Source organism: Hypomesus nipponensis, chromosome 27 (assembly GCF_054491055.1).
Source record: "Hypomesus nipponensis isolate SF chromosome 27, ASM5449105v1, whole genome shotgun sequence".
Taxonomy (NCBI): Eukaryota; Metazoa; Chordata; class Actinopteri; order Osmeriformes; family Osmeridae; genus Hypomesus; species Hypomesus nipponensis.
Window position 1 is genome coordinate 4569382 of NC_140387.1, and position 22296 is coordinate 4591677.

Genomic DNA, 22296 nt, shown 5'->3' on the forward strand with positions numbered 1-22296 from the left:
GAAATCATAGTTTATTATTAGTCGAGTCACAAACAGACACTACATACAGTCAGTTATAGCTGGATTCTCTTTGACAAATGACCTCACCCCCAGCAGATACAAATACTGCTCCTAGGCAACCGTAACCATTGTTGTCAGGCACTTTAACAAAACCCCAGTGCGTGCATCTCCCCGTCTCCACTTCAAATAAAGTGTGTTTGATTCCGATGCTGTCCCAGCGTCTTGATTCTCAATATGAGAAAGGGTTTCAGGGCTTTCATTTCAATCCATGGCCACTCACATTGCCAGAGAGGTACAGTAGTATCAGCAAAAGGACTTGGACTTCTTTCACTCGGGAATAATTCAGACGTCAATGTCGTGAAAAGATTATCGTCGCAGCCGTCCAAACTGTTACGGATTAAATAAATACCCCAAAGTCCTTTTCAAGGAGACTTTCTACAATAACAAAAAACACATCATACATTCGTTAGCAATAAACAATACATTGTATTGGAGGCGAGGTAGAACGCATACCTTTTGAAAGAGCAAGCATGCATCGGCTTACTTACAGGACAGCCATATATTCCCATGTAACCAGAGATATCATGGGGCTTGAGTGGAGGCACAGTAGAGATGCTTGTGTGTACACAAATGTACCCACGTTGAACCTTTTTACTCATCAGAAAGCTCACGCATTTCAAAGTATGTGTCAGTTAACAACATTTCGTTTGAAGGTTGAACATGGTGTCAGGTGAATACAAGATGTTTCCAACCCTATCTTCTGGCCTTCACCTCTGGTTGCAGAGGAACAGATGTGTTGTGACGGACGCACGTTATGGCCAACATGCTGTGCAAGAAGGGGCGTGAATACAACGTCAAGGAGGAACAAAAGGACAAAAGAAAGAAAAAGACATTCGGAATGAGCTGCATTTCCCAAGTAACTACTTTACAGTATTCTACGTGTGAAAGATGCTGATGTAGTGAACTAGTAAAAACCCAATCCCTCAGCAGTTTAATTCAAACAGAATCGGTTAGGACCTGATAACATACTTTTCTCGTGTACAGTAATAGACCCAACATCGGACCTCTAGAAACGTCCTGTGTCATATTACCCCCACACAGCAATTAGCTACAAAAACGGAATCAGTTTGCTTGATGACAGAGACAACGTAATTAGGCAAAGCAGTTATTACCTCGACATGTGAGGTTGAGACTAGGTTTTAGGCAGGCCCACAGACAAACCAACGATAAGCGCGATTATGGCGACCAGGATCAGCACAGCTAGGGCAATTATGACATACTTCTGCCAAAGCAAACAACAGAGAAAACAGTGTTAGCGTGTGGACATGACTGTCCTTGGTGTTAGTACAGAATAACAGAATTGTGTTGAATCCGTTCATAACAACTGTATTTCATAGGCTTTCACAGGTAACACATTGGTCTATGGGAGTTACTGAAGAAGAAATATGTACCGGAATCTCTTTCAACAAAAGCATTTTTTTATTTTCCCAAAATATATGAAATACACAGAGCACAAGAACACACAGCACATTTTATTTTTTTAAACGGCAGTTCAGGTCTGAGATGAAGCTTCACAGTTATAAACTTTTACAGACAGTTTTAGGCGCTGAGCTGTAATGTACAGTGCCAAGGCTCGGTGAGACTGTCTGCTCAGATACGATCTCCCTCCGTTATTAAAGCTGACAGGAGAGGTCCTGGGAGGGAGATTAGCTGCCCGGTGATAAATTGAATAGAAAGTTCTGGCGTGTCACGTTAGCTTCACAGCGTTAGGTCTGATACGCTGACCTTGAACAAGACATGAGGTGCCTTCACAGTGCTAAGCTTTAATGGCCGATGGGAGGGGGGGAGGGGTCAGTGCCAGTGAGCCAGGTTATGGTTAGAGCGGTTTACTGTATAGGGGCAGTGGGCTCTGGAGGGGCAGCAGTCGCAGTGTTGCTGCTCTTGAACAGGCTGGGGAAGAACCTTACCCTGCGCGCCTTTTTCTGGTACCTCACCGCCTTCTTGGTCTCCCCTTTGGCCGAGCCCACGTACTCGGCGGCGGTGGTGACGTTCTTCTCGATGTTGTTGATCATCTCCCCCTGGCGGGCACACGGACGGGAGCGTTACTGCTGGGGAGTGGAGGGTCAGGCACATGGGGGGAGGGGGAGCTGATACACGCTCTCTGGTTCATCGGGTCAAGGGTCAAATGGAGGACGGAGCAAAGTCAGTCGTTAGGTGAAATCTTCAGCAGGATGCTATTTTTCTAATATATATATATGTATATATATATATATATATATATATATATATACATACACACACAGTGGTGTGAAAACGTTTTTGCCCCCTTCCAGATTTCTTTTTTTGTATGTTTGCTGAGCAAAAACAACATTTAGGCTTGTCTCATGTTTGCCAAAAAACATCTTGATGATCCCCAAGACTTTGGGGTAAAACTTTGTGGAGTGACGAGTCAAAAGTTTTTGGAAGATATGTGTCCCATTACACCTGGCGTAAAAGAAACTCTGCGTTTCAGAAAAATAACATGATACCAACAGTAAAATATGGTGGTGGAAGTGTCATGGTCTGGGGCTGTTTTGCTGCTCCAGGGCCTAGAAGACTTGCTGTGATAAATGGAACTATGAATTCTGCTGTCTACCAAAAAACCCTGAAGGAGAATGTCCGGCCATCTGTTTGTGACCTCAAGCTGGAGCAAACTTGGGTTCTGCAGCAGGACAATGCCCAAAACCCAAAACACACCAGCAAGTCCACCTCTGAATGGCTGAAGAAAAACAAAATGAAGACTTTGGGAGTGGCCTAGTCAAAGTCCTGAATCCTACTGACATGCTGTGGCATGACCTTAAAAAGTCAGTTCATGCTCGAAAAGCCTCAAACGTGGCTGAATTACAACAATTCTGAAGATGAGTGGGCCACAATTCCTCCACAGCGAAACTCATTGCAAGTTGTCGCAAACACTTGATTGCAGTTGTTGCTGCTAAGGGTGGCCCAACCAGTTATTAGGTCGTAGGGGCCAATCACTTTTTCACCCAGGGCCATGTAGGTTTTTGATTATTTGGTCCCTTAATAACAAAAACCTTCCTTTAATAACTGCATATAAGTATGGTGGTTCATTTCAGTTAGGAATCATTACTAGAGGTTTCGATGGGCCGCTAGGCTTTGTCAGGAAGGGCAGGGACTAAAGAATTCAATTTGCACCAAACACTTGTTACAAAACGATCAACACGAAAGCGAACTCCAAAGAGCCTGGTCTAACCTGAGTCTCCACCAACATGGCCATGTCCACAAACATATCGTGCAGCTCCCTGATGCTGGACTCCAGGCGGATGATGTCCTGATGACGGGACTCGATCTCGCTCAGGGCCTGCCGTGTGATCTGAGAGTCGGAGATGATCTGCATCGGGGAGAAAGGTTACGGGCCTTTAGGTTTTCATCCAGCAAACAACAAGGGGAGCGCCGGGGAATCATACGGCAGTGACGGAAACACCCCTGAGAGCAGCCTGAAGGCTGAGGAACGGCCAGGTGGACGGTGGGCCGGCAAGGGGCTGGGAATGGGCCACTCACATCGGAGGTGAAGATGGCGGGGTTCTCACTGTGCAGGATCTCCTCCAGCTCCTCGTCAGTGGTCATGCGACCAGCTGCAACGAGGGACAACAAGCGGTGAGCTTTACCAACCCACTGAACAGGAAATCAGTTGATGGCTTAGTGTGTATTTAACATTGTTTTTTTTCCTTTTCTTTTTTCTTTTCAGGCGAGACAAACACACAACCCCTTCCAGCTTAGTCACCTGACAGGAGTCAATTCGTCCCCTCCCCCTCCCGCGAGCTACCTTAACGACTGCTACCATGGCAACCCTAACACAGGGGTCTAGTTGCGATCTCCTCTTTCAGGGCCTCAAGGGGAGTTTCCAGGACTCTCCACTGCCTTGTGGGTACACTCCAAACAGTCCACAAACGCGGGTTGAGATGGGGGAAAAGTGTTTTTTCGCTTACTGATCTCGAGCTGCCTCTGAATCCGGGCTTTACACTTTGCCCTGAAGGAAACTTGGGTCTCGTTGTAGCTGGTCATGACGTCCACAAACCAGCGGGTCAGGTTTGTGTGCTGAGGACGGGGAAAGCCGGCAACAGAGAGGTGAACTTGAGGAGGAACTACAGCATAATGTACCTTCCTCTCCCCCCTCCCCCATCAACGAGTCATCTTCTACCTGGTTCTTCTGGATGCGCTGGTCCACTGAGGCAGTATTTGCATTCTCATCTTCAGGCAGGCTGTCCTGAATGGCTGAGAACAAACAGCACAGCGCAATAAGTCATATAATGCATTTAAACAAACAAGCACAAGTTCTCCATAATAGGCTATTATATCCCCCACAACCATACACAGCATAGAAAAAACAGGCACTGAGTTGAAAGACACAGGCTACGGGCGCCGGCAGTTGATCTCTTATCTTTATCGCTGGTGGTAGTAGCAGGGGAAAGCCATGCTATTGCAGTCTTATTTGTTCACCTGTGACCAGCATGCAAGCACTTACTTTCCATGGTGGTTCATTTGCAAGTCAAATCCCCTGTGTACTCAACACCCCCTGTAATAGGGGAAGTTTGTCTCACCCTCTTCGACAAGGCCGTGTCGCACTCCGGCACGCACTGCACGCATGCCGACGGCCGTTTGTTCTCGGAAACGGTTGTTGTGAACTCACTTTTTAACTTGGCCCGAACTGCGTTGGCATTTCCCTTGATATCATTGGTCAACTGCTCCAGCTCATTTTTTGTTTCTGAGAGGGAAAACGAGAGAATACGGTATTTTCAGGAATTAAACTTGAGTGAGTTGACAGTAAAGGTACAGTGACATGGAGGGTGTCACGGCAACAAGTCACAACAAAGCTTCATGCTAGCCAACTGTGGAACTGATTTGGATATTGTGAAATGGAGAATATTAACCAAAGTATACCCATTAAAAGCACTGCTACTTCTTGCCAACATATTGAGTAGGGCATGAATAAACCAGCACTTTTCATGAAGGCAAAATAGACCAATGGGAAACGTGAACTATCAAGGCAATAAACGAATGACGTCATACACAGCCAAATCGTTTCTCATACTGCTCCAAGCTGTTTACAGTGGTGAAACTGATTTGATTTTGAACTCTCGCTAGCTTTTTCTATCCAGCTCACTGGCCTTTAATTGTAATATCTGACATTTCTCTGAAAATCGACACCTGAAGGTAGGTGTGTGTGTGTGTGTATGTCTTCTCACAACAAATGCAGGGAAAATATAAAGTAGGGTTGACCTTTAAACTGTTGGCTCTTAGTGCGTGCTAAAATGTCCACTCGCATACAGAATCCAACACTTGGAACATTGGAATAAAGCGCATCAGTGGACCCATGTGAAACTCCAGGGATTATGTAACGAAACTAGTGTATGCAAAACAGCATTAGGCCTACTAACTCTCCTCAGGATTCGGAGCAGAGAGGATGGCACTGTGCTTCTTCCCGACCTCTTCCAACTGGGAGGAGATCTTTTCTACGAGGCATCTCACCTCCCCCACCTACCACACACACACACACACACAATGTTACAAACTTGCCACAAATAGAAAATGTTAGCAACATGTCTCCACTCCTTTAGACACAAGAGTACAATGGCCTACCGTTTTGAAGAATTCATCCATGGGAATATTATGACTTTCAACCGAGATGCTGACATCCTCCACATTGTAATTCTGTGAAACAATCGCATCACTTCAGAGCACTGCCCGTCAGTGAAGGGATAGGCTAATCCTTATCCGCAAAGTAATTACACTTCAGACATAATGTGAATCTAAAGCGAGTCTCGTCATAAATGCTGTTTCGAAATTGTCTGAGAAAGAAAACAACACAATTTCTATCCAAGGTATTATCTGGTTATTGTAAACAAAAGCAAACAACAAAAAAAGAGTCAAGAACGTTTCGAATTGCGTACTGCTAGTATTAAAACAATTATCTAATTCTGTTGGCAGTTACGTAAACTAGTCTCAGTTTGGTGAACAATAATTGTCCACTTAAAAACAACGTGGAGGGCAAAACATCCACTGCCCCAATAGGAGACTCGACTGAAGTCTCATAATAATTTATGTGCGCTTTTTCAATAAGCCATTAGCAAAAAATATATGTACAAGATGTGGGAAAAGAGTGTTATGTAGACGGAAACGATGTTTTTATTCTATTTGAAAGGCTACTCACGATTGTCAGGTCTGCCAGGCGATCCCTCATTGCGGCCTCCTCAAATTGTTCAAGAAATTACAAACCACGGAACTACAGTTGACATTACGATATTTTCCAATGACGTAAATTATTTTATTGGAAGGAGCACGCTAGTTTATCCATTTTGGCAAAGTCAAACTACTCCAGAGGCGCTCGCAGTTCTCAGCTCAAGACCGCTGCTGAGGGGCAAAATGAAAGGGAACGCCTTTACGCGTGCACGTGCCCTACCTGGTCTCTCGATTGAGCAGTGCTCTCTGGTGTCCGGAGACGCATTCAATGTCATTTTGTGTTGAGTCACTGTTTACATTTGTAAGTGGAGGATACTTACCTGTCTGATGCGTTTTCTTTAACTTTGTTATCAGTTTAAACTTTGTTGGCTTCTGAAACCATAACCTGTATCACAACACCGCAAGCTATCAATAAAACAACAGCGGAAGTTGTACGTACAACGTATGTTTTTCGTTTGGTGTTCATCCTTCTTTTCGAGACTTAACGACTCACCGGAGATCACCCACATCTCAAGCGCAACTAGGTGCAGGTCACGGAGGTTACAGGTTATAATGGAACTAAAAATCCCTTATGAGCCACCCGTGTAAGAATACTATTTTTCAACCACAAGAGGACGCTACTACCTGTCAACAAGATGCGTGGGATGTTTTGAAAAATTGACCTGTGTCTGCCGATACTGGCATCTTTTTGCCACCTCAGCTTTAGTAAGACTCGATGTTTGTGTTAATGTAGTAGCCTATGTATTTTTTGCTACTAGGTCTCTAGGGAATCGCATGTGAGTTACATGCCCCTATTCAAAAAGTGTATCTAAAACTTTAAATGCGTGTGTGCTTCTGCACCCATTATTAGATAATGAATTATCTGATTAAAACATAATATGCCTTTAATACATTGTTCAATTGTTAGTGAATTACGGTATCATGTTTTATTTAAATCTACTCAAGGATATTAAAGTATCAAATAATAAAATGTCTCAAGAGGCTAAATAATGTGCTTTCAGACCAGTAGTGTGCACACACATTCAAGCTTGGAGAAAGATATCTCAGTCAAGTTTATAATGCGGCTGATTTTAAGGGACTAGGAGTCAACAGGGTGGACAAGCCCTGCTACCATGGAAACACCAAGACGAAGGAAATACCATAGACAAATAGGATTTATTCCACTAACACAAGGTCAGAATCTAGTATAGGAAGGAAGTCCTCAGACAAAGTAGTGCACATCGCTTTACAGTACTGTTACAATACAGTAGTGGCTATTCTATACTGTGTAAGCACTCTTTCCAACCAACACATCTCACTTCCACACCTATCGTCAATAATATACTTAACTTTTGCTTGTGTGTTGTGTGGTTACATTCATAGTGTTTTGACTACTAATGCTACTTTCCCTATTGGCTGCCAGGCAGACAAAACATCCTCTAATTATTAATTACCATACAACCACAATCACAAACTGCATTACAGATGCAAGACATGTCAATGACAAACAGGTTAATTACTTTGGGTTTGTAATCTCAGCTGTTGGGTCGAATTGAACCGTGCCAGTGGCGTTTTCCATTTTGACACCACTATCTCTCTTGGGGAACAGAGGGTGGGAGCGAGAGTAGGATCTGATGTTCCTGCATGGCTACAAGAATGTCTGTTACATTACAGTCTTCTGTCACCAAGGCTCCTCATCCACTTTACTATTAACAAACAGTTGGAGAAAAAAAAATGAAATGTTGTTCACGAAATGCGTTTTTCACACAATGCATGAAAACACATTTGTAGAAGATGAGGATGCTTGATGAGGATAATGAATGCCGCACAGTATCGCCTGATTAAAGAGATTTTGTATTTGCATGTGGTTCAGGGAGACTTTGATATTTAGTGTTGGCCTGTAATTTGTCTGTATACTCCTTGGTATCTATCTCTAGCTCTTGATTGAAAGAGCCTGTGTGACTGGTTATGAGTTTGAGGTATGTCAAAGACACTGTAAGCATGTTGTCAGACTGTGAATGCAGTAGAAAAGATGGTTTACTGTGCAGATTCTTACACCAGGCATCTATAAATCTGTCTCTTAACTGAAAATTAGTTATGAATTTTATTTCCCTTGGCTAGTAACTAACTAAACCTGGGGAGGCAAACTGTCAGACCCTCGTCAGCTCTCCACTGGTGTACCACAGGGCTCCGTCCTTGGACCCCTCCTCTTCTCTCTGTACACCACCTCACTAGGACTAATCATCACCTCCCATGGCTTCTCCTACCACTGCTTCGCTGACGACACACAGCTGTACCTGTCGTTCCCCCCGACCGATCCGGAGATCTCAGCTCGGATTGAGGCCTGCCTCGCAGACATCTCTGCCTGGATGACCGAGCACCACCACCAGCTGAACCTCGCCAAAACAGAACTTCTCATCATCCCGGCCAAACCCTCCATCTCCCACGACCTCTCAATCACCCTGGGATCTACGACGGTGACCCCTTCATCTGCCAGGAACCTTGGGGTTACCATGGATGATGAGCTCTCCCTCACGGCCCACATTTCTGCAGTCTCCCGGTTGTGTAGATTCACCCTCTACAACATCCGGAAGATCTGGAGATACTTGTCTGAGCACTCCACCCAGCTGCTTGTCCAAGCACTTGTCCTCTCCAAGTTGGACTACTGCAACACGCTGCTCGCCAGTCTCCCAGCATGCGCAACCCGCCCTCTTCAGAGGATTCAGAACACAGCGTCATGCCTGGTCTACAACCTACCCAGACTCTCCCATGTTACTCCGCTCGTTATTTCCCTTCACTGGCTACCCATCACGGCCCGCATCGGATTCAAGACCCTGGTACTGACCTTCCGAGCAGTGAACGGGACTGCACCCGACAACATCAAGTCTCTCCTGCAGCCTTACACCCCCACCCGCCACCTACAGTCTTCCTCAGACAACCGCCTGGTGGTCCCACCTCTCAAGACCGCCCGGTCCCAACACAATCTCTTCTCCCGCCTGGCACCCCAGTAGTGGAATCAACTCCCCAACTCCATCAGAGACACAGACTGTCTCTCCACCTTCAAGAGAAGGCTCAAGACGCACTTGTCTCGGGTGTACAACAGAAATGGTTTGCTGAACCCAATGCTAGTTTCCTCAAGGATCACATGACTCTTACTTAGAGACGTGTTGCTCTTGTTGGTTAGTGGTAGCTGATTTAAACTGTTGTATTCACTGCAAAATATTCTATTTTAGTTAATCTTATTTTTTATGTTGCTTGCTTTTTCTTCAGGTACACTTGCACTTAGAGATTCATGTTGTTTAATTGTAACTTGCTTAACTACATGCTCTTATGGTTCTTCCCTTTGGCACTTTGTGTGCTTCTTGTTTTGGCTAACCCGCAATGCTTTGGGGCTATCTTGTTGTTATTATCAGTGACCTATGCACCTTGTAAAGCTTTCTCTTGGAAGTCGCTTTGGATAAAAGTGTCTGCTAAATGAATAAATGTAAATGTAAACCGTCTCAGAACATAACGTGCAACAATGAACATAATGCTACAATGAACTGGATTACTGGAAGAATGTCATTAGCATTTTTTTTACAATACGGTTAGGGTTAGTATTCCAGTATTATATATATATTAGGGAAAAGAACACCTAGCCATTAAGCAGTTTGGCACAAGATTGGTATAAACATTGAGGATTAATTCCAGTATTAATTCTCAATGTTTATACCAATCTTGCGCCAGACTGCTTAATGGCTAGGTGTTATTTTCCCTAATAGCCTGTTTGGAACAGGCTGGAACCTCAACAGCCACAATCATTTCTACGTTTCTTTTGTTAAGGTTTAATTTACACTGGCCAGAGTAATTACAGTAAGTAATAAAATTGTTGGTCTGGCATTGTGTTTCCTGCCAGCTTCTCGCTTCTCCTTCCTACACCTGGCATCCTCCTTTCCCCAGACACACCGCTTTGACATTTCTCAAAATTAATTTTTATAATCTATTAAAATGCCATTTTCAGAAATGGAGTGCAGTGTTTTTGCTGGCACCAGTGAGTCTAGACGAGGGAATGAATATGAGCCCACACACATGGCACAGACCATTAATCTGGTGGAGAAAACGTCCTGCTGGAGTTCTCTCCGGCCCCTGAGCTAGGAGCCTGGTTCCTGGCTAGTCCCAAAACCAGAGCTCTCTCCGCTCCAGAGGGGATATTTCCTTGCATTCGACATTCAAGAGATTTTACTGTAGCAAATACGCATCGTGTTTTTCATGTCGAGGCACATTGTTTTAACTCATATTAGGCTTCCATTTTGACTATGGTAGGATACATTTCGCGCTGTTAAGAATTCTGCACCTTTTTCTTTACTTTCCAAAAACGCTGAGGGGGAAGATTTGGAGTTAGGAACAGAAGTGTTCGACTTGCAGTGGCCTCTTCAATTGAACCCTTCTGTTCCTCATTCAAAATCTTCCTTCTCTTTTCCACAGCTGTACATCGGGACAAAATGTCAGCCTTCCCGACACTGGGCATTCATTAGGATTCCTCCGTCAGGTCGATCAGCTGCGTGGAGTACTCTGTCAGAAACTGACAGATCCTCCTGATGTTTTGTGAGAAACAGACAGGTCAGACAGGTCTGCATTGTGCGAGCAATGCGTTTCTTGAAATCTAGATTGCTATAGAGGAGGTCACTTGCTTAGCAAGTGGCTGCCACAGACATACCTTCAAATGCTGTTATTGGTTTTTACAATTAAATAGTGTGTTAGCATAATGCACATTTTCGACAGGACATTTTGACTGCATTGACCTTGTATGCCTCTTCCTCACATAGATTATCCATGGCCAGAGACTCCCTACCCCTCTACAGCCTGATTTATTCATTGTTCTTTTGCCAGGAAGTGCCGCTGGTTTTTCTACAGTGTGACTGGTTGGAACAGAAAAGCTCCCCTAGAGACGGAAGTCTCCACGTTATTACTGACCTATGATGGCATGGAACTTTGTGTGCCCATTTTTTTAGTCCAGAGTCTGTCGCAAAAGCCACAAGGCTAAGTCTGCTGTAGCACAGTATTTTCTGCTTTTGAACTCGCAAAAAGAGTGTTACATGGATAGCAGTTTCAGCTCGTCAAGACATCGGGAATCTGTTTTCCAAGGACAGAGTGTCTAAAAGACATCAAGCCTTGGAGTATCATTAATAGTTTAGAGACCATTCCATATCCATAATGAATGAATCGCTAGTTTTTTGGACTGTGGGTAAAATGCTGAAAAGTCAAACCAACTACCGATCTTATTCCTCAGACATATCTGCTTGAATAAAAAATGAAAGGCCTGTACAATGAGCGTGGCGAATCAGCTGCTTATGAAAGAGGACTCTTCTCCAAATCAATTAAGCATGGAGAAATCATTACGGGCACCAAGCTTCAGTGTGACAGACAGACTCCGGAGACAGAGTGATAACAGAGAAGACTGGGGCAGGCCACAGAGGGAAAGCCAGCCTTAAAATCCAATTAAACACATATATCTTTCCCCTAAAGTATCCTTAGTGTTCAGTAGTTGTTTCCTGAATTTGTCCGCATTGCCAAATGAAAACCCTTGGATTATCCCAAAGATCTTATAGCATCATATATACTCCATTACCTTTTTGCTTAATAAACCCCATCATACATACAGCCTTAGCTGTATAGCTCCATGATTGATCCTGGTTTTACTGCTGGGTATCACTGAAGCGACTGGCACTTAACACCCTCCTCCAGGGTTAGTGGAGTGATTGAGATGCAGACCTAGTTGTCTCTGTTTCTTCAGCCGAGGATGTGCTGAGAGAAAAACAATGCTCCAGGGCTTGTCACTCGCAGAGAGATTAGCGATCATGGTTCAAATGTAATCCAAGTATTTGAATATGTTTGTCAGGGTAAATAAACGCTAGGTGGCAGTGTTGTGTGAACAGTTGGGGTTAGTCAAGTGGAAACCGACAGGGTATTTTGACAAGGCAGTGGACAGAATATAAAACAGCAGTGATGGTTATGATCGGTGTTGTTTATTTCGGTCGACTTTGTGAGCTGATCAAAGGTAACGCGTCTTCTTCTTGGATGGACGTCAGGCTTTGATTGTCCTCGGCCTATGGAGGGCTCGGAGTTTCCTCTCCGCACATGAAAAGTTTTCACCTAGTTAGGGTAATACACACAGACACTGTGGAGATACACCGCAAGTGATCGAGTGTGTGCGCTTGGCAGAGGCTGTCACAAACACTGAGCATTCCATCCTGCCCATGCTGCACTATACAGTCTGACTGGGAATGTCTTGATTGCCACGTGAGCAAGCGTGTGCGTGTGTACAGCGCTTCTGTGTGTGCAGGTAACACACTTGTGTGTGTGTGGATGTGTGTGCGAGTGTGGTGTGTGTGTGTGTGTGTGTAGCAGTGTGTGGGCAGACAGCGAAGCAGGAGTCCTCTGATCCTTAGGCAGTCAGATGTTACCACACGGCTGCTTGCCTGGCCTGCCACACAGAGTATCCTGACAACCGCACAATCTGAGGAGCACGATCCAGCCAGAGGTTCATGCACATCCCTACATGTGTTTGGACTCGTGACTGCTGAGGCTATACCCAATGAATAGAATAGGAATCTCGGTTGAAACTTGTAAGAGTACTGTTGGAAGCAATGATTTTGTCCCGTGTCGCCATTTCATCTACACGTGATTATTCTCACACATGTTCATGCACATCTGAGAGAGAATGTCAGTTATGTTAGTGGATCTTGACTGCTGTTGGTGGTCCACAGTTTGTGCCTAATGCCAAGCAGGTTCAATCTTCAAAATAAAACTGCTTTGATGAAAATACAGTTGCTATCGAGACCTAGTAGAAACCACTTCAGGCAAAAACTCTCTCACCCTTGGTAGCCCAGCGACCTCAATATGAGCACATTGTGACTTTAAGGACAATCATATAATCGCAAGAACAAAATGCTCCAAACTATTAAAACTCTGCTAACTTCTGAAGTACAGTACGAAAGTGTGATCAAGGAAACTCCACCAGCACATCAGCAAAGTCTTGCTGCAGGGATATTTGTGCCCCAAGAGCACCACCAAGATTTGATTTGCTTTCTCTTTTTATCGTCACTCAAGTGGATGTACTTCATTAGAAAAGAAATTGCTTGCAATCCACTATATTAGCCAGCGGAATTATAGTTTTTCCGGACCAACAGAAATCCTGACTGGTCCCCTACCTCGTTCCACTTAACAAATACAAATGAGTGAGCTCATTTGAGGCTCTTGTGATCAAGCCAAAGCGAGTAGGAAAAGTATGTGTTTGTGATAGGGTTGTTATTATGGAGGTGGGGGGGGGGGGGGGGACAACGACAAGCAGTTCTAGAAGATTCTGTCCCTGCTGCTTGCTATATTGTTGAACAATATAACCTTCTCTGCATTGTTGATCTCCACTGCTTCTCCTGTATCCACTCTGTAAAGCTACGCCAACTGTCCGACCTTTAGAAATGACATTGTAATCTTGTATTGTATAGGTCTATTGATTTTCGTCTGTAGGTGCGTCCTATTATATACATATATAGTCTGTGTGATTCACCACTTGAGTCTGTGAGTCATGGTCGTTTTACAGTATGACTTTCCTGTGAAATAACACCATCACCGCCTTACACTATACAGTGAAAGAACATTTTAGTCAAGCTTTTATCCAAAGTAATGTATAAACACTGCACATGTGCAGAAGAACATCCAATATCTTAATGTGGTGTCAGTATGTGTGTAGGTGTGTATGTCTCTCGCGGAAAAACTTTTATTAAATTAGAGCTATTATGTTTCAGATGTTTGTGTGCACAAATTTAAGACTACATTGTGTGTAGTCTTACATTTACATTTTGTCATTTAGCAGACGCTCATATCCAGAGCGACTTACACTATTCTTAGACTTGAACTATGTGTGTATTTGTTGGCATGCCTGGAAATAGCGAGGCTGTGTTGAGGTCGTATGCAGTCAGTCAGATAAGTTTCACTATCTACCTCAAGGCACTTGTGTTCCTGTACACGTCTCCGTCTCCCTGATTCTCTCAACATTTCCCTGAAACGAAATACTCTCTGCCGCGGTCAGGTCATGTAATCGTAGCCCGCAGCTTTGATGCCATACTCGGCTCCAGTGAGACTATAATTAGTGGCGAACCTCATCCTCCTCATCCATACCAATAGGCCGACAGCTACCTCTTCAGAGGCAGCCTAATTACAAGGCAGAAGTCTGTGTTTACGAAGGGAAGTAACCAGAGCCATGACATAACTTGATTTTCTCTTTTGGGAAATGAAAGAAAAGCAGAAAGTATTAGTTATGCAAAATGTGTTTACTGTGTGCTGCATGAGTCACAAAGGGATATGACTTCATTAGGGTAGAACTCATCTCTGAGCTTGTATGGCAAATTGCCATCCGAGGTTCAAATCGTAAACAAGCTTGGACATACTGTTTGGCCATTTCCTGTAACTTAGTGGTATTGCTTTGGTCGCACATCAGCCTTATTGAGTCCGAAGCCCTGAAACTCCAGAAAAAGTCTGCGTGTTATCTACTGTTTCTCTGAGTTATAGCCGACTTTAACCCCTGCCTCACCCACTCCAATCCCTTTATCTCTCTCTCTCTCTCTTTTGCTCTTTGTTTCTCTTTCTCTCATGCTCTCCTTTATCGCCATTCGCCGCCGTTCCTCGCATCCACTCGATCTTAAATTATGCCTGATTGTCCTCTCACCCCTCCCCATCTTTAATTCATTTTGCCCTGAGCTATCTCCTTTTGTCTCTCTCAAAAGTGGCAAGGGACGAAGGCCAAATAAGATTAAGATAGATCCCGTTTTTTACAATGGACAGCGAGGGGATAGCACATTTCAGGATTGAGGGGAGAGAGAACGAGAAGGGAGCAAGAAAGGGAATTCTGACACACTTCAAATAGACTGTAAAGACTGAAAGTTGACGGATGGGCGTCTGGGGAATTCATGTAACCAAAACCTCCCCGTCGACGACCTGTAGGTGGCAATGTGGATGCTTCCCAGTTTCTGTGGAGAGCTCCCTCTTGTATGGGTAATGAATGCTCGAAAGACCGCTACTACGGGAAAAAGTCTCGTTGTGCCTATAGTTTCCTAATCCGATGGGGCCTTGAGGGTAGCATTAGCCGCGACGCTGTATTTGAACCAAAGAAAATAGACAGTGGCAAACGACGGTAGCCTATCTCCTTTCCAACCAACGAGTTGGTATTCTGACCCGTCTCATGTGGCATGCACAGTCTTTTGCATTGTGTTGCTTTCCCCATGTTGATTGTATCCAGAACTCACTGTAGCTTACCACGTCAAGAGAGCAGTAATGCAGTTCTTTTATGCAACCTCCTCATTCTTTCCTAAGACGTGGGCTCAGTGGCTCCAGTGTATTGCCTGGAACTGTTTACCACTATACGTGAAGAGCCAAACTAAAATAGAAAAATGAAAACAGAAGTAGCTGGCCCCAGGCTAAAGCAATGAGCAGACACCATTAGAATACTGACTCTGGGCTCAGCACCACAATGTAATCCATGGTAATTCCACTATAACAACCGTGGTCTGCAGAAGTAATGCTTTGATTTGCCCAGTTTAATCCCAATAATTCCACCATTCTAAAAACCTTGGCCTGAAAAAGCTATGCTTTCATTAGTTTTTACTGGCTTTAAACGGAATTCAATATTATCTGTCTTTTTTAGATTGTTATCACTTTTTTGTATGAAAGGAGCCTTAGGGTCAGGCTTAACGTCTATAAAAACAGGAAATCGAATTGGAAAACAGGAAGAATTAGGCTTAGGCCTCTTTACGCACGTCTTTCCAGTGATCTTTGAAGAGGCTGCAACAGTGCACACAGACACACAGTATAAAAACACATTATACACACGCACACACACATACACACACAGCATGCATACATTTCACTCTTATTTTATTACAATAGAAGCATATACATAATTACAAATCTATATCATCGCATTGTTCTCAAGGCTATTAGCTTGCTTCCTGGATTGTATACGTCCAGTAAACTCATAAAACACTACTGGGAAATGTTACTGTCTGCTTGTACCATCGATGCAATTATTTTAAACCATTTTAATGATTTGTGAATATGCACTGCTTGGTTTTTTGTTTGTTTATATGGTACCCACAGAGTTAGGATTCAGACTTATGGACAGAGCATATTCCATAACTGAGTAGCTGCCTTGAAGAGTCTAGAAGCACTGCTGCCTACTGCTGCATATTTACTGCTGTCATTACCTGTACTGCTGCTGTTAGTACAAGTCCAGCAATGCCAGCCCAACAGAGCAACCAGCACCACACAAGAAGGTGGCCTCGTGTCGTGTGTTTTACAAGATGCAAGCACTGTCATAAGCTGTCGTCTTTCTTGTCTGTGTTTGCAGGGTAGCTGCCAAAGCCCCTGATCTCCTTTCATATCGTGGGAATGACAGACTGCTTCTTGGTCTTGTCAAAAAGGGATGTCCAATAGGGGCGTGCAGTGTGTTTTCTCAGACACGACGTAGGAATGTCAAGATGACTGTCTGACTGTCTCTCCGGTACCTTTTGTTGTATTGTCGAATATCCCCACCGTGACATTTCACTTTAATTACGACTCATCTGCACGTGCCCGTCAGTAACTATGATGAAAGAGTTTGTTTTTAGATCATCTGATGACTGTGGACTCAACTAGCTATCGTGAGAGTGCAGTCAAGTGGAGTTCTAGTATGTAACTTCCATGTCTCCTGTCTTGAAGTTTAGGCACCAAACAAAGACATTGGCCTGGCAAAGCAGCATGTTCTTGCAAGCTCACATTTTTGTTTCGTTTGTTTTTTCCTGACATTGCACTTGTTCAAGAGCTTTTCTGGGCAGGCCATTCAGAGTCCTGTGATGAGCTGTGGTTGGGCTACAGCACTTCACTGACAACCGCTGCCAGAATGCTCCAATTAACTTCTAACAGACTGTACAGTAAGATGTGTTGGTGTCAAGTCAGTGGAATGGCAGAATGGGCCATATGCGAATGGACCTGGTAGCTCTCAGTTCATTTTTCAGTTTCCTAACAGTGTTATCAACAGGCGCAGACCAAATTGCCTCCAGACGCACTTGGGAAGGATTGGAGAAACACAACCAATCAGAACAACAAAACGTAACCTTGGTGGTACAGTGATCAAACTAATCCCGCCCCACATCAGATAAACGGTTGTGAGTGGCCTGGCCCTTTTCATGCCGGAGGGAAATGTGTTTGACTGGCAGGTGGGACAGCAAATAAACCACAAGCTTGCAGACAAGTCTGGTTCCGAGGTTACAAAGTCGGTGTTGTTGTCTTTGATTTTGACGTCACACATTTGGCAATGCTCTTGATTTCAATCAGACAGAGAACAGAGTGACAAAGAACAGAGGAAAGAAAACAGTGTTGCCAGTCGGTCTCACCACACTGCAGATATGAGTCCCTCCTGTAGAAGATTGGTCTCTTGCTGTTGAACCACAGTCTTTTCAAATATTACACAAAATATCCCCTGGTCTATCATTTCAAATAGAAGGTGAATGGTCTGGCGGGGATGCTGTTTCTTTTCACAGCTACGCCTGTGAAGGTGTCAGGCAAATGCAAGACTGGTGGATGTGCTGAAATACTTTGTTTTTTCTTTCACACCGGGTGCATTATGGTGTTCAAAGACTGTACAAGTTTGTGCCAGTAAGAAAAAAAAACTTCTATGCTATTTGATGGACTTAAGTCAAGTAAGGAAACCAACATGTCCATTTCCTTCACTTCCTGCTTAGGTTGGTATTGAAAGTGTTGGGCTTTATTTCAGTATGACGTAATTATCTATTTCCAAAGTCCTTTCACTCTCGCTCATGCCGTTTTCCATTAGCCACAGAAGTGAGAACAAGATTGATAAAAGAGATATTTCCACTGCTACTGAATAGGTTGACCGTTATTTGGATCGGGGATGTGTGGAAAGACTGCTTCAAGGGGAGTATGTGAGGGGCTTAGTGTGTGTGTGTTTGTGTGTATTTGTGTGTGTGTGTGTGTGTTTACTGTGTTTCTGTCCTCTCTCTCGACCCAGTGAGTGACATGCATCAAACCTGTCTGCCGGTATACACTCGAGCGCTCCTGATGCAGTGAAGGTTTACAGAGTGGCGCCTCCTGTTTACCCGGAGTGATTGGCAGAGCGGAAATGAGATGGTAATGCAGGAGGGGTGCCCTCCAGCAGGCTTCGCTGACACACACACACGCGCGCGCGCACACAACAGGTTTTCACACAGGTCTAGCTTGATGTCATTAATGCCTTCCCACTCACCTTCCCTCTGATTTCCCTTGAGCAACTCTCTCGATAAAATGTGCTAAAATCCCACCGACTATGATTTGCCCTCAAAACCAGCCTCACGGCGAACACGACACGAGTTCGGCGGAGATCCACTGGAACCGTCTAAGTTCCACCATTTTTATGGACAAAGATGCGTCGACAAATTTCCCCTCGCTTTTTTTTTACCGTAAGTAGCCAGTCTGGCACTGCAAGGCTCAAGTTTGCATATCGCATCGCCACACCTGTCGCGGGCCAAGTTGGGACAGCCTAAAAGGCAGGCCTGTTTGGACTCCCTGCCTCGTCTTTGACATCATCACCGCGCTCCCTTTGGAAGTGTTCTCCATGCTTCAGTCATCTGAGGAGAACGGGACCTGTCCTCTTCCTTCCCGTCGCTCTGCTGAGCAGGAGCCACCAGCCAAGACCGGGCAGCAGGCCTCCATGTCTTCCTGACTCCCCACTGGCACCAACAGTGTGTGTGTGTCTGGGGGTGTGTACGTGTGTGTGTGTGTGTGTACGTGTGTGCGTTGGCGTGTGTGGGGGTTGGCATGTGTGTTGATGTGTGTCGGATGTGTGTGTGTGTGTTGATGTGTGTGTGTGTGTGTGAATGTGTGCGTTGGCATGTGTGTTGATGTGTGTGTGTGTGTGACAGATCCTGCTGCCCTCCCCCCTCACTGCTACTCTGGTTCATCCTTTGGCTGAGGCTAGCGAGGATTAAAACACCCCCCCAAAAAAACAAATATGGCTCTTAAAAATCCTGTCAACAACAAACTAGATCCACACATTGAAGTTTGAAAACTTTACCAATTTAAATGCCATTACATCCATCGGTATTATTCATCAGTTCTCTTTTTCCCTCCTACACGTGTTCTATTATGTACGCTGCCCTTTCTACCGAGAAGACATGGGCAGAGCAATGAACTATTCTGAAGATACTCTCATGTGCTGTTTATGACATGTTATTACAGGAATTTGTGAAATTAGCTTGGAGTGTGTAAGTGTGAGTTTTTCGTGTGTGCACGAGTATGTGTGTGTGTCCTGCCTCTGAAGCCTCTCTCGTGAAGTGGGCCCTGTTCAGTACCGTGGTCAAGGTCGAGACACAGGAACAGAACAGGCCTGATGATGATTAGCAGGAGTCGTGCTTAAACGATGCCATCCAAAACAACAGGACTGATTAGATAACTGGACTCTCCATGACAGAAAGAGGAGGCCAATGTTGTTCCAGAGAAGGGCTCGTCTATGGTGCTTCAGTTGAGCATGACTCATCATCACTGGGTGATGTCACTGAGATCATTGTCATTTGGAGTGTACGATAAAGCAAATGATGCTCCGCTTCTCGTATAACAATGCTCCCGACAGAGTGAATTCATTTCAGATTCCGTTAGTTACATTCATGTATATTTAAATAAGGTCAGAATTTCTAAGGGGCGTCTTTTGTTCCGTTACTAGAAACAAAGTTGAGCAAAGTTGAGTGTAGATACTGCAAAAGAAACACATATAACAGTGTTCTGAATATTTTATAAGATAATTTGTGTTACAGGAGCCTGTGTTCAGTTTTTCTGTGGATTCCAATATACTCCACAGCAGAGTATTTTAGTGTGTGCTTTACTGAAGAAAAAAAAACAACAAAGACTATCTTTAATTCTGAAAAGGAAATGGCTTTTGAGGAGGCCTACAGTACTATTTGTCTTTGACAAACACATCCATTCCTCAAGACAGGGGCTTTCGAAAGCACCAGAGAGAAGGGAATCTGCGTGGCAAGGGCATGTAGCATGTTTCTCCATGTGTTTACATGCACGCGTCGTGGTCGAGGAGATAGCCTCCCTTTGGCATCACGCTCCAAGGACTACTAAACACACAGCCGCAGGCTCTATATAATCCCGAGGAAACAGAGGTACAGTGTACATATAGACTGTTAGGCGAGGACGGGGGCTGAGGCGACACTGCAGGGCACCAAGGAGAGCTGGGGAGGAGAGACGCGGAGGAGGGAGTCAGCGGGAGGGGATCGCTTTCACACGCTGTGACGGTGGGAAATGACAGGCTTCTTTTTCTCGGCGCTCGGCCCCTGTCTTTGTCTGGGGGAGATGAGAGTACGCTCTCGGCTGTTCGGGCGCTGCAGGTGCAGCAGGAAGAGGAGCCCCGACGACAATGGGAATGCAATCTTCGCCGCTGTTGTTCTAGGGGAGCGTAATCACAGTGTGTGAACTCGATTTGATTATTTGTTTGTGTCGTGCCATTCCTCTCTCTGTCCCTCCCTCCCTCTGTCTGTCTCACTCGCTCTCCCTCTCTATCACTCTCCTTTTCTCTCTGCATCTTTGCCTCCCTCTCTCTTTCTCTCTCCTTTTCTCTCTTCATCCCTACCTCCCTCTCTTTTCATCACTCGCGGTCTCTCTCGCTCTCTCATCTTGGTGTTTATTTTTCCATCGCTCGCTGTCTCAGTCTCACGTGTGACTGCGTTTGTGTCCGCTCCTCGTCTCGTGTGCGAGGCCCTCTGAACACGGGCAGCGGGCCTTTGCACCCTCTTGCCATTGCCTACCACGCGTAACGATCCCACAGTTCATCAGAGAAGATTGAGTTTAGACAGGGGTAGATTGTCCCATCAGGGCATTTCCCACAGCCTCCCAGGTGTACCTCGTTTATCAGGTGTCGGGTGATCACAGTCGACATCCTCATCGTGTTCCCCAGGGCGTGGACCCTACCTTCACTCCCCAGACCCACCAGTCTGGGTTCATGTGAGCAGGAAGGGGCTACATGTTTCACTGGGTCATCAACAGCGTTACACACTCTCAGGGGCTTTCACTCCGAGAGGCAGAGAGACTAAGAAGTGCGGACACACACACACACACACATGCCTGATAGATGTTTAGAGGCTGTGGGCGCGCTTGCAGTGGCTGTTTGAGGAGAGATCAGAGGGGAGAGAGAAGGTCCAAGGGCGTCAGTCGTGCTTCTCACAACGTGCGTCGAACGCGCTCCCCACAGACGAGTGTCAACCCGACACAAAGGTGGCGGCCATTTTGCGTTTGCTCTCCAGCACAAAGCGATGAAAGCCAAGAATCGCTCGTTCCGTTCTTTGAACCTTTCACGCGCCCTGGCAATTTCATTGGTCCGCCCAGCTCCTGGTTTTATATAGTTTGTCCCCAATACGAGCCCCTCCAGACCCAACTTCCCGACCAAATTTGTTTGTGGGCGGGGCTAAGTTGGGCTGGAAGCCAGGCTAAGGTCATCCTGGAAGGAGCTAAAGATCAGAGGGAGGTCCCTTGTGATCTTGTGTGCCCTCTTCTCCTCTCATTCCATTTCCCCCTCTGAACTGCCCCCTGACGCCTCCATCTTTCCCTCTTCCATTCAAGCTTTTCATCCGCTACACACCACCTCCTGTGTCCAGAGACCACGGTGCGTGACAGACAGATGGGGAGAAAGAGGGAGCGAGACGGGGGGATGGAGGTAGAGAAACAGGGTTCCTAATCAACATCAATTCTTAACAACCTGCTCCATCCACAGCTCACTAACTTTGAGACGCTATGACTAAACGAGGTGTGTTTTCTTTGTGAACTTCATGTACAGATTCAGTTTAATGGTGGAACATGGTGTTCTTGCAGTCACCTATCATATGACTCCATTACACCGCTAAGAACAGGAAACAGTTTACTGTAGTTTACTGTAGTTTTACTCTGGATACCAATGGATCTCCCTAATGTTCTTCTAGTGGCTGGGACTGATGTCCCAAAATGATAAACTCAAGATGGTGAGTGAGATTGAAGAGGCCTGATTGGCTCCCATTATTAGGAGTGAATGAGAATGAAGAG

The 22296-nt window shown here is 45.1% G+C and overlaps 1 protein-coding gene across 1 annotated transcript; it reads right to left on the reverse strand.

The window, feature by feature from the left end:
* Positions 1-6533, reverse strand: LOC146220496 (syntaxin-2-like). Its single transcript, XM_084693626.1, has 11 exons — positions 6209-6533; positions 5638-5709; positions 5436-5535; positions 4688-4762; positions 4199-4272; positions 3987-4095; positions 3559-3632; positions 3251-3388; positions 1968-2078; positions 1173-1282; positions 1-826 (listed from the first exon to the last, which is right to left on the reverse strand). The coding sequence occupies exons 1-10, from the start codon at positions 6236-6238 to the stop codon at positions 1193-1195; spliced, it is 873 nt and encodes a 290-aa protein (XP_084549752.1). The 5' UTR covers positions 6239-6533; the 3' UTR covers positions 1-826; positions 1173-1192.
* Positions 6534-22296: the final 15763 nt, after the last annotated feature.